Here is a 16,662-nt window from a genome sequence, read left to right as displayed (position 1 = left end):
AACTTCAGGAGTTAGATCTGCAAAGCTCATTGGCAGAAGTGTGAAACTCCAGCTCTACAGCACTGTACAAACTTGACTTTAGTAGAATAGTTAGACTGAAGCCACTTCTGAAAAAGACTAAAATCAAGTCATGGCTGTCAGAGCCATGGCAAACACACCCTGATATGTTCTGAAATAAAATCGGAAGATGTATTTAAACCAAGTGTTTACTACTTGAGGATGTCTCAACAGAAACAGGAGTCGAAGCACCCAACGTTAGTGTAGTCTCTGAGATCACATCCAGACCGTTGTGTCAATGGTATGATGGGATACAGGTAGCGCTCAAACTGAGTAACACACTAGAGTTAGCAAGCAGACCATGGGGGATCTCAGAAAGAGGAACTTTATCTACAGGACGACACAGTGTGGGATCTGTGAACATTAGTGTGTGGGACAGAGAGCCACGTAACGTTCAATACAAGTACAGGTGCAGATACACAATTGTCAGCTGGTGGTGAGGAGGCACAACCAGACTGGTCATGATTTCAGTTGGGGCGGCATGTAGGTTGTAGACAAGGCAGGGAGTTCCTGGAAGCTTGATTCTCTGGGTTGGTTTCAATCAACCAGCAAATAGACTTGTTTGCTGTTTATGAGGCAACAAGAAGGTGCTGGTGCAGTGGGGGTGGACAGGATCAAAGAATCCAGGAACCAAAAAAAGTCAATGGGTGAAGGGCCCAGATCAGTACCAAACCGATCCGATATCCCTCGCAGTCGCCCCCCCTTTATACTTTTGATGCACTGATGATACCAACTCTACTGGTGGTGAAACATCCATGACTACAATGTTAAGCTTGGGGTTCACCTCATAATCAAACCTTCTACTGTACAATCCAATACAATACAAACCTTCTGAAGCACAATTTTGTCATGTAATTAGACTGAAGTTGGTCTTTTCAAGTGACAAGAAATGAAAGTTTTGCAAAAACAAAACCAATCACAGCTTATCACTCATGTGACTCTACCGTTCAACTTAGTGGTGGAAGCATGATGCTACTGGGCTGTTTCTCAGCAAGAGTGGCTGGGAAGCTTGTCATTAAGTTCAAGATGGAAAGAGGAAAAAATACAAGTAAATCCTGTAGTAGAACCACTTTCAGATGGTGTGGATTCTACATTTAGGCTTAAAGGTCCAAGAATGATTCAAACTCTGTCCCAAAAATGAAAGAGAAATAAGATGCTAACAAAAGGGTCAGACAGACTGTCAAATGCTATGGAAGCAGCAAGAGAGAGATCTATGATTCGTGACCAACCGAAAAATCCCCAAAAAAATCTGACACCGGCTCAAGGACCGGCTCCAGGGTTGGGTCCTAATGGATGTTGTCCTAGTCCATACAGAATAAACTCATTTTCCTTATATGTACTGATTGGACTCATGTGGTAGAAGGAACACTTTGAGGAACTCCTTAACCCAGTAGACATGTACTCCTACCAGGAGGCAATGTTTGACATCTCTGGATGATTGAAACTCATCACTGTTTTGAGAAGTTGCTGTGGCAGTGTGAGGCCTCCACATCCAGTGGCAAGGCTGCAGGGCTAGGTGAGATTCATCCAAAGATGTTAAAAGCACAGGACAGCATTGGAGATATGTGGCTCATGTGCCTCTTCAACGTTTCTTGGAGGGCAGGTAAGGTACCACTGGACTGGCAAACCATGGTGATGGTCCCTCTTTTTCAAAAATGGGACCGGTGGTTGTGTTCCAACTTGTGCCCCCTGGCAAAGTCTGCAGCATGGTACTGGAAAGGAGACTCTGCCTGATAGTTGAGCCTCGGATTCAGGAGGAATAATGGATTTTGTCCTGGTCCTGGAACGGTGGATCAGCTCTTCTCTTTGGCACGTTTGTTTGAAGGAGCATGGGAGTATGCTATTCCAGTCTATATGCGTTTTATGGACTAAGCAAAGGCATATGACCGTGTCCCTCAGCATGTGCTGTGAGAGGTGCCACAGGAACACTGGGTACCTGGACTGCTGATACGTGTCATCCAATCTCTGTATGAGGGCAGTGTGAGCTGTGTCCATGTTCTCATCATTAACTGTAACCTGCTGGATATTCGCTATCTTACTCCACTAATGTTATGTTTTGGCTCCACTCCTGTTTTTGGACAGGTCATCAAGGCACAGCCAAGAAGGGGGACTAAACGTGCCGTCCCTGCTTTTTGCAGAAGATGTTGTCCTCTTGGTCTCACCTGAATGTGACCTTCAACGCACACTGAATACGGTTCCTTGTCAAAGTGAGAGGCAGCTGGTATGAAAATCAGCATCTCCAAGTCTCCGGGAAAAGAGCGGGTTACTCTTTCCAGGTGTGGGGGGAGCAACTTCCTCAAGTGGAGGAGTTCAAGGACCTTGAGGTCTTGTTCGTGGGTGATGGAAGGAGGGAGTAGGGAATTGAAAGACGGATCGGTGCAGCGTCAGCAATTTTGTGGGCGCTATACTGCTCCAGAGTGTTGAATGTGGAGCTGAGTCTTCAAACAAAATGTACCAGTCAGCCTATGTCTCCATCCTCACCTACAGTCATGAGCTCTGGGTAATGAGTGAAAGAACAAGACTGCAGATACAGGCGGTCGAAATGAGGTTCCTCCACAGGATCACTGGACTCGCTCTTCATGCTGGGGGGAGGAGTTTAGTGGTCAGACAAAATGTTGGAGTAGAGTCACTGCTCCTCCAGATTAAGTCAGAGTTAGTTGAGGTGGTTTGGCCATGTTGTAAAAATACCCCATGGTTGTCCCACTGGAGTTATTTTGGGCACGTTCCACTGGGAGGAGACTCCGTGGTAGACCCAGGACACTCTGGAGGGACTGTATCTCACGGCCGGTCTGGGGACGCTTAGGGTCCCTCGAGAGGAGCTGGACGCCGTGGCTGAGGAAGGGCAGGACAAGTGGACAGAAACTGAACTGAACCGAACTGAACTGAACTGACATTCCGTGATGGGACTGGAGTGAAGTTGCAGAGGAATGGCCAAAAATTCTAAAAATGTAAATGTGTAAAAGTCATACCGACGTAAAATGTTTGTGCCAAATGTGTTGAATTATTGGTAGCGAAGGGAGAGGAAACATTTCCACAGTTTCACGTTTTAAGGTGTAACAAATGAACGCGTGAAGAAGTGGTCGGGGGAGTTTGCGAGCACTTTCTGAAGGCACCGTATGTGAGATTCGCCAACTTGATGATCAGCACGATGTACGTCTGCACGTCTGCAGAAAGTTCTGATCTTTTTCCACTGCTTTGGTTGCCCCGACTGCGATAGCTTCTGACAAGTCGAGAGGCCCGTTGGGTCACTTCAGTTGGAAACGCGGTCTCTCTGCGCTCGTAGCCAGAGCTACAGAGGAGCACCATCCAGCCCATGAGGAATAGCTGCACAACAGGTGGCTTAACGCCATAGAATTCAGGATGGGTTTTGAGCATTTACGAGTTGTCCGAGCACATTCAGAATGCAATGGATTGATTTCTGGAAAGGAACTGGCCGGCTTGTGCTGTATTATGTCTTGCAGGAAATAAATGAATGAAGACTTGAAAACTGCACGTGCAAACTCTCTTACAAAAATGCTACAGGGTTGCCAGTGCACTGAATGTATTGCTTTTGTTCAAAGCAGCTAAGTGTGTGTGTGTGTGTGTGTGTGTGTGTGTGTGTGTGTGTGTGTGTGTGTGTGTGTGTGTGTGTGAATTTCCATGGAGTTTCTCTGAGCTCTGCGGCTCAAGGAACACAGCAGGTGGTGCATCAATTGAATAATTCACTGAAAAGAAGCTGTTTCGAATCTCAGGGGGCCAAATTCTGCCTGCTTCAGCCAGCAAGGAGCGAAATATCCAGACAAGTGTGAAAGTGACACTTCACACCAAGGGTCACACCGTACGTCACTTTGGACTGAAAGCAGCTCCTAACCTTACTTGTCGTGTAATAAACACGGGCACTAAGGACAGGCTTTCACTAACTGGGACGCTGGACGGTCCACCCCAGCCAGGAAAGGTTGATGCGCACAGTGATGCAGGAGAGTGAAATCGCGGGACAAATCGCAGTCACGCACACAACCCCTCGGGTATCCAAGGAACGACTTGTAAGGCAAAGCGGCAGCCGGGAAAGGTCACGGAGCCGCTGGGCTCGGCGACTCGGCCTGCCGTTTTTTGCAGCTCTCGTTCTTCCTTCCTGGCAGCCCTGCGGTGCGGCACAGCGTGAGGTGCTGGTCAGCCAGGGGATTAGATAGTCTGCGCTGAAGGCTTCTTGGGGCTTTCTGTAATCCCTCCCTGCGCCAGTGCAGCTTTCCCGTTTTCCTTGTATTTTTCTCTTAATGCTCTTGTACCCAAAAAAGGAAACATGCGGAGAAGTGAAACGGAGGGAGATGTGGTTCTCAGGCTATCCCTCTGCTTCCAAGCCTCCTTGCAGCTCCTCCTCCTTCCCCTAAAGCTGCAGCCTAGCGGCTGTGCACGGCGGCGTCGTCCGAGGGCCGGAGCACGTTGTTGTTGTGTCCGTCCTCTCTCGTCCCCGGGACCTTCGAAGGGGACGCCGGCGGTGTCCGGATGCCGGTCCGAGCTGAGGGACCCGTAGGGTCTCGCTGCCGTAACCTGGGAATACGGCACATACCAACGTAAGACGCTTTGGTGCTGAAAGCATGCGAAATAGTCTCCTTTGACGCTCCGCGGAAATGGCCGAGGAGGCTGCGTCAAAGGTCTCGAATAGGTTTTGTCTTGTCTTTGTTCTTATGGCTGGTTAGAGTGCGTGAGGACATGTCTGCCTTGCAGTTGTTCGTTCAATAGAATGTGTAAATGTGTGTAAAAAGTGTGTCAAACTGCAGGGACGCCGGTCACAGAGTAGCCATAGTGTTTGCATTTGTTCCCATGGAAATCTTATAGTACCAATTTACACCGAACCACACTTATAATAAATTGATGTTAATTATTAATATTTTATATTTTCCCAGGAGGTGCGGTGGCGCAGCTGGTTCGGCTGGGTCCTGCTCCCCGGTGGGTCTAGGGTTCGAGTCCCGCTTGGGGTGCCCTGTGACGGACCGGCGTCCCGTCCTGGTTGCGTCCCCTCCCCCTCCGGCCTTGCGCCCTGTGTTGCCGGGTTAGGCTCCGGTTCGCCGCGACCCCTATGAGACAAGCGGCTTCAGCGCATGTCTGTCTGTCTATATTTTCCCATTAAGTAAAGTGACACAGTGGCTGCTCAGCAAATGGCGCAGCACTAAACGTATGAGATCAAGTCCCAAAACGCCAGTGAGCCTCCAGTAGGAACCCAAGTGCAGCAGGTAAAACCCGGAGAAACGTACATCCATCACTCGAGGCGCACGGAACAACCGAGGAGGTGAAAATAATGTGAAGAAAGTTCTTTTGTTTCTGAATGTGAGCAGTGAGCAGTGAGCAGTGAGCGCCCCCCTCATCGCGACTCCATCGTGCTCGGCACCTTTCGTTTACCTTGAGAAGGTCACGGTGCCGTTGAGGAGTGGGGCTCTAATGGGGCAAAATCTGACAATAATCAGGCTTTGCACTTTGATTTACCCCGGTAGCGGTTCCAGAAATGGTGTAGCCTAAAGGCCAAATGCACATGAAGTATTACTGTGGGAATCTCACTTGACTACCCACAATCCTTGTTTCCCTGCAGCTGTGTGTAAACGTCCCCATCGCTGCTCTCTCTCTGCGCCCAACCAGTGCTCCCAAATTCCTCGTCTATTCATGTGTTCAAAGAACGAATAAAAGGTCACATGGCCTGTTGGTGTGAACAGTGACTAGGGCTGATATTGACCTGAGAGCGAGAAAAGGATTCTGGGTAATTGCTAACGCCAGCCCTCCAGTTCCCTCCCTTTTCGTTTTCTTTCTCTAGCCAACAAGGTCTGCAGGGAAAGCACATTGTATCCCAGGGTATCAGCAGGTGTCTCCATCCTGACCTGTGTCCCCTTCCTCACGACAGCGGAGAGCGTAGCAAAGCGACGCACCGCAGGGACTCATTTTTGTGCGACTGACGGGTTTGTTGCGGTGCCACATGGCTCGTTGTGCGTGGGAACCCCATCTGTGTCCTGAAGACGCCCGCTTACTTCTCCCGGTTGAAAATGATGAACTCCTGTCGCACGGTTTCCAGGCACTGCTGCACATGGGCCGGCTTCGCAAGGGGCGGGGTGGCGGGGGAGATGGGGGGTGCGGTCAGGGACCGTGGGGCGACATTGCCGTTGTCCGGTGAGCACACAGAGGGCGAGAAAGAAAATAGAAAAGCAGTCTTCAGTTACAGTTCTTCTCAAAACATTGCATGTTCTCCCTGTGTCCTTGTGGGTTTCCCTGCAGGTGCTCTGGTTTCCTCCCGCAGTCCAAGGACACGCATTTCAGTTTAACTAGCGACCAAGGAAATTGCCTATAGTGTGTGGATGACTCAGGTGAATGTGTGCAGCTGCCCTGCACTGGACAGGCGTCACGTCCAGGGTGTCTCCTACTTAGCTCTACTTAGCCTCGCACCCCAGGGCTCTGGGATGGGCTCCAGACCACCGCGACCCAGACTCGGACAAGCGGTCGTGGGAAGTGAGCGAGTGACCGAGTTTGTCTCAAAACGCCTTGATCCAGCAATATGACAGCAGACAGCAGACAGAAAGCTGTGTCAGCGTGCAGAGGAGAGTGCTTTTCTCAAGGTAACTGTTACTGTGGTGATGACCAGAGCACTGGAGCGCACGCGCGCACACACACACACACACACACCCTTGCCCTAGTTGACGAGACTTTGCTTTTACAAGCAAATAAGATTCGTACCTTAAATTGACGAGCTACTTATCGCACGGTTACCGTACGTGCGGTAACTTCCGGCCCGACGCACAGCGACGAGAGCACCCGCGCGTCTCGGCTGGGACGAGTTTCCCTCCTCTTTTCTCTATTTTATCAGTTTCGCTTTAAACATTTTACCAACGTGTTCTAAGTGTGGTTTCTTCATTTTTACGGCAACTGCCACATTGTTCTTCTTACAAATCATACGTCACAAAACAGCCGTTGACGTTTCACACAGAGAAATATTTTCAGGCTCCGTAGTGACAACCGGCTCAAATTGCTGACGTTTGTTGGACCTCCTTTGTATTTGTGCATTTAGGACCCCGCTGATTTCCTCCCAAATTTGGGGCTCGTGACCTCGAAGCTTTTCCCATCTATAGAAAGAGTCATTTCAGCCCTGATTTGGAGAAATGGAATCATGTAAAGAAAAAGGCAGCTAACCAGGGGAGAGGAGTCTTTGGTGGCGTCGCGCGACTTGCTCTTGGCAAGTCTCTTCTTCTTTTTGTGCAGCGGCCTCGACTCCAGAATCATCTCCTCCAGCTCGAAGGTGGGGTCGCAGTTCAGCCGTCCCTTCTGGATGGAGCAGGGAGGGAGACGGACGGACAGACAGACAGGCAGACGGTCTGCGAGGAATCGTCTCTCACGCTCGCAGCCTCTCATTTGCATCCTCACGCGAACCGAGAGCCGGCAAGGAAGAATTGTAACTCGTGCAACTCAACCCTCCGGGAGCAGCACAATGAAGGTTACGAGCGCAACTTGCAAAGAAAAATGAACAGAGCTCAGGGGCGAGTGCTGCACAAACTCTAATTCCCCTCCACATTTATGAGACGCACTGAGACCCACTGAGACCTGTCCGCAAGTGCAGCGGGTCAGTGTGAAAATTCACCTCTTTCGGATTCACTTCTCTCCTCAGGTCGTAAGTTCTCGCCAAACATCTCTATTTATGTTGGATAGTTGTGATAAAAACTTGTATAATCATGGAAAAGCCTTTTATGAAGCCACTTGTATGAGGTACACTGGTTTGTACCGTGGTATGTGGCAAAATGGCCTGTACGCTACAATCACATGTCTGCATCCAAATCTTTCCTGTTGATGTGATGAACACATTGTATTTTCTCTGAGATGTTTGTTGCATCTGCTAAATCAATGAATGTAAGTATAATAATAATAATAATAATAATAATAATAATAATAATAATGATGATCTGCCGTTGGCTGACGGGTTTTCCTCAAGATGACCTTTTTAGCACCGCCGTCCAGCACATCTTCACATCTACGCTGACTTTTTCCCCAGAGCTGGAACTGTGTTTCATCTTAATAAGTGTGATATCTTTCAGTACAGCTTCATAAAGAGCCATTTTCGCAAAGTGCAGTGTGTGGTGATACAGCACGATCATATGGGTTTATTTCTTGTGCACTGAGCGTAGTTACATGGTGCGTTTCATCCTACCCGCAGAAGAAGTAAAGCTGCGGAAAACCGCAAGCGAGAAGGAGCGAGGACACGAGACAAGGGCAGTAGAACGAAGAGCCTCGCGCAGCTGGAGGAGAACCGAGACACGGGACAGCGTGTGTTTTTTGTGCTGTGATGTACATTTAAAACGACAGGAAGATAAAAGCAGTGGCTCTGGAGGGAGGGTGGCTGTGGAACACGGTCCTTCTCATTGAACTCCTACACAGAATTAGCAGAAAAAATCTCTCTTTGCTCTCAATCCAAGTTCCTCTTGATTTTGTGAACTGTGCAGTAGAATCCCCCCCCCCCCCCCCCTTTTTGTGTGTTTTAAATGCATACACATGCGCGCGCACACTTGTTCGAACAGCAAGAATGAGTGAGCAGGCCGGTGACGTTGGCCACCGAATGTGGACTTCAGCCCATCCTGCCAGGACACCAGCAAGGAGGACAACAATTCTTACGTTCGGGACAAAGCCTGGGGGGACGGCCTTCTCCAGGACAGCGTCCCAGTTGACGTCAGCAAGGTACGGCAAGCTCTGGATGTCACCGATGGTTGAGAGGCGGCTTTCTGGGTCTTTGTCCAGGAGCTGGGGGCAGGGAGGAGGGGTGTGTGGACATGACAGCATATCACAGAGGTGAGCTGCAGCTCTTATCGCTGATAAGAATGGAGACAGGAGTCCTGCGAGGGACAATGAAGGACTTTGAGGGGTAGGAGCTGCACCTCTCATATGTCTCTGCAAGCCCCTTTGAAGGCTGTGAAAGAGGTGTGTGTGTGTGTATGTGTGTGTGTGTGTGTGTGTGTGTGTGTGCGCGTGTGGCCACTTCATAGAGAAAAAGGAGAATTACTTTGTCTGAGTGAGACCAGCAAAGAGGCGAGGAGCTCTGAAGAAAATACCTTTCGCTGCTCTTTCTAGTTCGAAATGGATGGTTTTGAACATTTTCAATTTGGATGAATCCCTTTGGGTATTACGAATGCCCCTGAATGGAGTGGCCAGAACCCCGAGACTTACTCTTCGGAGGAGGGACACCATGCCTTTGGACCAGGTGGAGGAGTAGTGCACACGCTCTCCACGGAACATATTGATGATGTCGTCCACTGCTGTGCTCGAGTGAATGTCATAAGGTCGCTGAGAAACGAATATAAATGGATCAGAATGATTGCAGCTCCCGAGTGTATTTTCACGTGCAGTTTTCCAACTACGATGTCAATCTTGACAAGATGTGCGGAAGTGGTAAAGGAATTAAACTTGTTAAAGGTGCATACAGGTTCAAATACAGTGAAACATAGGAGCATCTTTTTTCCTTCTCATTCAGTGCTTAAAGAAGTCTAAGCATATAAACTTGCTGTCTTTTTGGATAAAGATCATGTGTGCAAGGTTATTTTTTTTTCCAAATAACAGTAACGGATAAACAGCCATATACTGCGAAATGAGGTCACTGTAGAGAGACAGCGAAGAAGCAGGACTTACCCATCCTCGCAGCAACTCATAGGCCGTTATCCCCAGGGACCACCAGTCCACCGGGTAGGAGTAGCCAGGACCCCCATCTATGAAAGACTGGAACACCTCTGGGGCTGGGACACACACACACCGTTTATGAGTAGCAAAACTGGTCCCCCATAAAAAGCATCATCGGCGCACAGGTTTGCCAGCGTTGTCAGTGGCAGATTGATGATATTTGCAATCCATGAGAAACCAACAATTTGAAAAAGGCGGGAATTGCCTTAATGGAGAAGAAGTCGGCCTGTGACTGTTGTGATGTGTTTTGTTATGTATTGTTGCGCGTTCATTGCATTTTATCATTATTTTATCATTCTAATTTTTATCATTATACTTATATACACATACTACAACTTTGAGGTTTCTAACCCTTTCATTACAGTGACCACTTGTATCTTGCATACATAAATGATGAATGTGGCCACAAAGTGCTCCACCATTGACTGAGCTAAACGGGAGGTACAGTACTTGACCTTTCAGTCCTCCGCTGGCTATCTAGCATTTTCATGAAAAAAACAAACTAGAATTTTGTCCTGTATTTTAAGACGAATATTTGAACAGAATACATTCAGTTATTTCCGTTAATGGTGCAAAGTGTCTCCAGTTAAGCACAAAGCTGCACTGCACATTCAAGGAGGGATATGGAGAGACAGAGCGAGCCGTCGGTCACATGTTCACATCGACCGCAGATGCTTCCGACAGACGTGAGGCACTGCTGGCGAACCGGTCCTTCCCTTAGGCAGGAGCCTGTAGCAGCCCTCAGGGACACTCGCTGGGCTTTTTCAACCCATCAACGTGTCTTAGGGCCTCTTTCCATAAGAGCATGAGGTGTATCCAAGCAGAAGATGGAAAACATTTCCCTCCCCCGGTGCGCCACTCGGCACACAGCTGGCAGACGAAAGCCATTATGGGAGCGTAGCTGGTACCTGGTGGCACAGGGTTCGAGCACAAGCACTGTGTGTGACTGATCAAGTGACTCCAATCCTCTGCCATTTGTTCCTCGCTACCTCGTCCCAACGGGGAGATACAGACGTAAAACTCACGAGTACCCGTTTACACAGACCTGCACCTGTTTTTACAGGCGAATTGGTGCCTTGTGACCATCTCTTCTCCAGGTAGCTGTCCACCTACTGGAGCGAGTCTGTTCTACACGGTGCTCTTCTGTATTTTGTGCAAATGTTTGTTTCCGAAAATTAGACTTGCTTTAAGCAGCATGGCTCTTGTACTTGGGCTTGAAGCAGAGAGTAAAAGTCGCTCCCGTTTCAGGGTGTTCAGGGGATCCAGGCACACGTGTGAGGCGGTGCATTGGACGCAAATTAGCCTCCATTCCCTTGGGTTGGCAGGAAGGCTCACACACACACACACACACACACACACAGCCCATCACCGATCGGACTCCCGCAACAATCCAGGTATTGACGAGTCTCGGTGCTCGGCGAAGCCTCGCGTGTCAGGTGAAGAGGAGCATTTGACTCGCAGCAAACACGTGAGAGCTCCTGTGTGTCTGTGTCCATTCCTCAGATAGCCTGGGTCTCGGGCTGTGGAGGCTGGACGTAACAAGTGGCGCCTCGGGGATTTCTGGTGCGAAACGTGAGAACTGCAATCGGACAGGCGTCCCGGTCGTTCGCGGTCCCTCGATGACGGATTGAACACGTTGGCAAAGACCCATCGTAGGAGCTCATGAAAAACATTTTGTAAGTGGTACGATGTTCCCGAACGGGCGTCTCATTAATGGTTCCAGCAGAAAGGTTCGCCATAAAGAACGTAAAAATGACTCGTGTGTCACGGCGCGTGAGTCCGAGTCACAGGGTCACTTATAAATCCATTTGTTTGAAATGAATGACAGTTGAAAAGTGAACCAGTTCTGTGTGATTCTACCCCCGTAGAAGAGTTGCTCTCAGTCTGATACCTTGATACAAGAGTAGTCCGCAAATTCAGGCTCCTGAGCTCATCATGATGCAGCTGTTTACTCAGCAGAAGGCGTGTCGCTCTACGCTTTTCGAGTCACTAAGTTTTAGATTTTTTCCTTCCGGTGAAGATTAGTGATTAGAAAATGAAGTCTGCGCTCACTTGCCTTGCTGGATACTTGCAATGTGCTGAATTCCAAGTGCCCTGGGAGTTCACTTAAGCCTTAAAGTGCGATGGATTTTTTTCCTGAGCTGAGTGAAATATTCCTTCCCCACCAATTAGGAAAAAAAGGGGGAAAAAAACAACTGAAAAGAACACAGTGAGGAAGCTAGCGACTACGTGAGACTGGAGTAATTGCAGGGCACACCGCCCCACTCACCCATGTACGGTTTGGTGCCGGCCATCGAGGTGGCCTTCTCCGCGCCTTTCAGCACCGTGGCGATGTTGAAGTCCGTGATGTGCACGTGTCCTGGGGGGGATCGAGGCCCAAGTTTAACACGCTGTTGAGCTGTTCGGACTTAAGCCTGAGAACGAGAACCCGTCGAACCCAGAGACAATGTAGGGCAGCGTGTGTAAGGAAACATCTACACCATGTGTGCTTCTAGTTGGGGTTGCAGTGTGAGAACAGGCCACTCTGCACCATACAGTCTGATCATCAGCAAACATGGATATTATATATCGGTCTCCATAATGAACGGTGTTTCCTGTTTGCTCTCTTCGCCGTATTGCTTCGTTTCCCTTCGCCTTTGCTGTACAGTTGAGAGCCGATTAATTTGCCTTGTTTGGGTACTAATCTATTTACACGACTTGATCAACCGCTACACCCCAACCAGACCCCTTTGCTCGTCTACTTCTGCTCGCTCGGTGGTTGAGCGCACGAAAAGTAAATCATGGAGGTTCTCGGTTCTGGCTCCGATGTGGTGGAACGACTTCCCCTCTCGTTCAGAACTGCCGAATCTCTGTCCATGTTTAAAAAGGGTCTTAAAACTCACCTCTTCCGAAATCGCTTCACCCATGATCTCTCCAGCTCATGTACGGTGTAAACGTTCATGCACCGTAACTTCGTGATTTTCCCCAGATAACCCTTTGCACAACCGCTACTCCTGTATTGTATGTAAATGTTTGTGTACCTTTTAAAAAAAAAAAAAAAATGTAGGAAGGTGATCAGGATTAGTCTTAGTTTTATGCACCTGCTCGAGCGATGAACATCGGTGCATCAAGTGGAAAGAAACAAACTAAGTTCACTTGAGAGTCACATGTCTGCAGCCCTGTCTCTTTCTCCTGTACAAATTGTATTTTTGCTGAGATGCACGTCGCTTTGGACAAAAGCGTCTGCTAAATGAATACGTATAAATGCAAATGAATAAATGTAGTGTATCTAGCAGCGTAAGTCACCACGGTGAATAAGGCGTGTGGGCCGATATACGGAGAGTTCATTGAAAGTCGCTTTGGGGACCACCGAGCGGCAGATGTGGAGGAGCCTAGCAGTCTGGTTGGGGTGTAGTTAATTATGATTAAGTTAATGCTTTGTGATCATTTTGATTCTGTTGGCTTTTCGCACTGGACATCGGACACTGGCTTTGGTTAGTGATCCTCTGGCTTGGGTTCCTTCTTTTGTAACTATGAGAAGGAAAAATGAAAAGAGCCAAAAAGCCACGAGCCACCATCCCCACTTGCTCACTCCTTGAACTCGGCATGTCACTTATTCTTATTATTGCTGTTCTTTCCATTATTTTGCTCCTGTTTTTATTATTGCTCTTCTAATGGTTTGAGTGATGCATTCGTCCAAACTGACTTCATTACTTTCCCCGCTTAGACAGCTGAGTTCTGCACGCCCACAATTCAGGTCAACGAGCCTTGTGTGGAAGGATGCAGCAGAGCCACTCTGACACCTGAAGTGTCACTGCTTTGCATCCTGTACAGCTGTTGTAGAGAGAAGGAAATGACCTCACCGTGTTCATCCAGGAGAATGTTGTCTGGTTTTATATCCCTGGAAAAGAAGGAACACGAGAGAATTGTCAGTATATATAGAGGCAAGATTTTCATTCTTTCAAATGATGATTTTCTCTAAATCCACTTACAGTTGTTGAGCCATTTTTACAGCTCAGTAATTCTTATTGGAGAAGCTTGGGGTAAATACCTTGCTTGAGAGTACTGGAGCTGTGATTTGAACCTGCAACCTTGCGGTCTAAAGGCATCACCTCTTACTACTACACTACCAGGCGCCGTTTACATGATCAATTTGCATTTATTTGGCAAACGCTTTTCTCCAAAGCGACTTCCAGTGAGCTCCATGTGGTATCAGCCCACACACCTTATTCACCGCAGTAACTTACCCTGCTAGATACACTACTTACAATGGGTCACTCATCCATACATCAGTGCAACACACAAACACACTACGGGTGAACCTGAACAGTATGCCTTTGGAGCGTGGGAAGAAACCAGAGCACCCGGAGGAAACCCACACAGAAACAGGGAGAACATGCAAACTCCACACAGACTGAGAGGGGATCGAACCCATGTCCTCTCGCACTGCCCAGGCCGCCCACAGTGGCACCGTGAGTTTCCTTTTCTTTCAACTGCCACACACAAATCAACGGGGACGCGTTTTCTGCACCGTAACGCAACACAATATTGACGTCTCTTCTGCTGTCCGATCACTTTATTGAAACTGCTTTTCAAAAACGCCGCAGTACATTGTATCTGAACACAGCAGTGCATCATATGTCACTGCATATGGGTATAAACAGCATGCAGAGGGCAGAATGTATTTTTCCAGGAGCAAACGGCGTTTGCATCGTCGTTTCAGTGAGTGTGCAACACAGTGAAAGAAGTGCGACGTGAGCGGAACCCGTAAAGAGAGGCTCTGAAGGGCGTCGGGGTCGGAGAGCAACATCCACGCGACAGCCTGAGGCTCAAACCTTCCGGTGCCAAGCCGAGTTCCTCAACCGATGCGGTCCCTCCCGGCCCCACCCCCTGTTCCACATGTGTACAGGATGTAATGAAGCTGAGAGGCGGAGGCCCCCCCACGTTGCCTTTTCGTCCCGAGCCCGGCCGGATTACGCAGGCTCGCCCAGGAACGCCACCCCAAGGCCTGGCTCCAGGGGTAGGTCCTGGTGACGCTATTCCGGGCAAGGTAAAGGGCATACTTTTTGTCTCTCCATTTTGAAGCTCTCCATTTACCGTTCGGTCTACGTCCTCACCCTCACCCTCACCTATGGTCATCAACTTTGGGTGATGACCGAAAGAATAAGATCGCGGATACAAGCGGCCGAAATGATTTTTCTCCGCAGGGTGTTGGGACTCACTCTCCGTGATAGGGTGAGCAGTTCGGACATCCGGGAGGAACTCGGAGTAGAGCCGCTACTCCTCCCTATTAAGAGGAGCCGGTCGAGGTGGTTCGGGCATCTGATAAGGATGCCCCCCGGGCGCCTCCCTTTGGAGGTATACCGGGCACGGCCAACTGGGACGAGGCCCCGAGGTCGGCCCAGGACCCGCTGGAGGGATTGCGTCTCCCAGTTGGCCTGGGAACGGCTGAGCATCCCCCAGGTTCAGCTAGAGGAAGTTGCGGGGGACAGGGGCGGCTGGGACTCTCTGCTCTCAATATTGCCACCGCAACCCCATTAGGACAAGCGGTCAGGGAAATGGGATGGAATGGAAAAAAATGGACTTTGCCTGGTAATCAAGGGCTGATATTATTATTATTATTGATTTTTAGTGAAACAGTTGCACCACGAGGCTCCTGTTCCCTACCTTAATGTGAACATTTTTTACAGGCCACAGCTGTACATCTTTCTCGTGCCCTTTAATCATCATGTCAACTGTCTGCTTAAATTCAGAAAGGCGCAAGCCGTTTCTGATCTCATATGTTAGTCATCCACATTTAGTCTCTCGTCTGCCATTTCTTTGTTACTAAATAATACGAGGGAAATAATTTTCAGAGCCGCTGTGCAGATTTCAACCGTCTGTTGAAACTCTTTAGTATTTCGGTCTGAGTGCAAAGGCTTCTCATGTGACCCACGACACCGGAATATTCTGCCTGCTCTTAGTTTTAGACCCTCCCTCCTTTTCCACCCCACCTCAATTGTCCAGAGGTACATTCACACACCTCTCCTGCATCGCTTGCGGACATTTAGAGTATCAGAACATCTGGACATCAGAAGTGAGTTGTATTTAAATCACGTGCTGAGGATTCCTTAGTTAGTCTTCGTACAATACCTTGCAACAGATAGATAGAATTTAGTAATGAATTGAATTCACAATAATTCATGCATTTGTAATACATGAGTCAAAACTGTTAATTTATTCATAAGGGAAGTTACATCACCATCTATCTGTGCAGCTTCTGACTATGAGGTCCTGTGAATAAGCGCCCTTTTCACGACGTGTAAATGTTCATCGCCGGTTTCGGATGAATCGGCCAGGCATGTGGTGACTGTACGTGGACTGCAGACGGAGCTCCTCGTGCAACTAATTCCCAGTCCTCCCAGTCCTCCTCTGTATGTGTGACTCCTGTTGCAAATGGAACTTGCACCCATGTTTGGTTGGAACTCGACGTTCACAGAGGACTCGTGCTTCTACAGGACAAAGTGAGCCGATGGAATGAGACGCATCTGTAATTGCGAATATATAAAAAGGAGCTGTTGAACGATTCGCATTTTCCGGATGATACTGAGTTCCAGCCTCTGTACGTCTTGGGCTTCACGACCCCACGCTCCCTCTTCTGAACAGCGCCTCTCATTTACGCTTGTGTGACGGCGGTATGAAGACATTAAGCTGAAGCTGTTAACTATGCTGTGCGAACCTGGAGCTCTTGAGCCCTTGAGCTGGACCTGCAGTGTGGCCGGGAGACCGTAACTGACACCGCGGTACTAAATGCGCCGGCTGTGCGGAGAACTGTGAGGGAGCACACGTGGAGCGACACCCTTCCTGCTCCAAGTCTGAGTCCTGACAGCTGTCTGCGGTGCACTTGGGCATCTCCCTCGGTCCCGACGGGGAGCGGCCCAAGCTGGCCGAGCGTGAAGCCTCATTAATTGCTGC

At 48.9% G+C, this 16,662-nt stretch overlaps 1 protein-coding gene across 2 annotated transcripts in view; it reads right to left on the bottom strand.

Annotated features, from left to right (window-relative positions):
• Window positions 1-3,671: 3,671 nt before the first annotated feature.
• Window positions 3,672-16,662, bottom strand: part of LOC108924205 (serine/threonine-protein kinase 32B-like) — a 35,350-nt gene continuing 22,359 nt past the window's right edge. The window contains exons 5-12 of one of the 2 annotated variants that reach the window (XM_018735428.2): window positions 13,572-13,609; window positions 11,999-12,088; window positions 9,682-9,785; window positions 9,223-9,339; window positions 8,674-8,799; window positions 7,204-7,335; window positions 6,051-6,115; window positions 3,672-4,584 (exon numbers count right to left, since the gene is read on the bottom strand). In XM_018735428.2, coding sequence (XP_018590944.1) covers window positions 4,434-4,584; window positions 6,051-6,115; window positions 7,204-7,335; window positions 8,674-8,799; window positions 9,223-9,339; window positions 9,682-9,785; window positions 11,999-12,088; window positions 13,572-13,609 — 823 coding nt within the window. In that variant the 3' untranslated portion in view covers window positions 3,672-4,433. Of the gene's footprint in view, window positions 4,585-6,046; window positions 6,116-7,203; window positions 7,336-8,673; window positions 8,800-9,222; window positions 9,340-9,681; window positions 9,786-11,998; window positions 12,089-13,571; window positions 13,610-16,662 lie in introns of those variants that run through there. The other variant, XM_029256044.1, reaches the window with a different exon arrangement.

Source organism: Scleropages formosus, chromosome 11 (assembly GCF_900964775.1).
Source record: "Scleropages formosus chromosome 11, fSclFor1.1, whole genome shotgun sequence".
Lineage (NCBI taxonomy): Eukaryota > Metazoa > Chordata > Actinopteri > Osteoglossiformes > Osteoglossidae > Scleropages > Scleropages formosus.
Note: the sequence above shows the minus strand (reverse complement) of the source record. Positions and strands in the feature narration are given on the sequence as shown.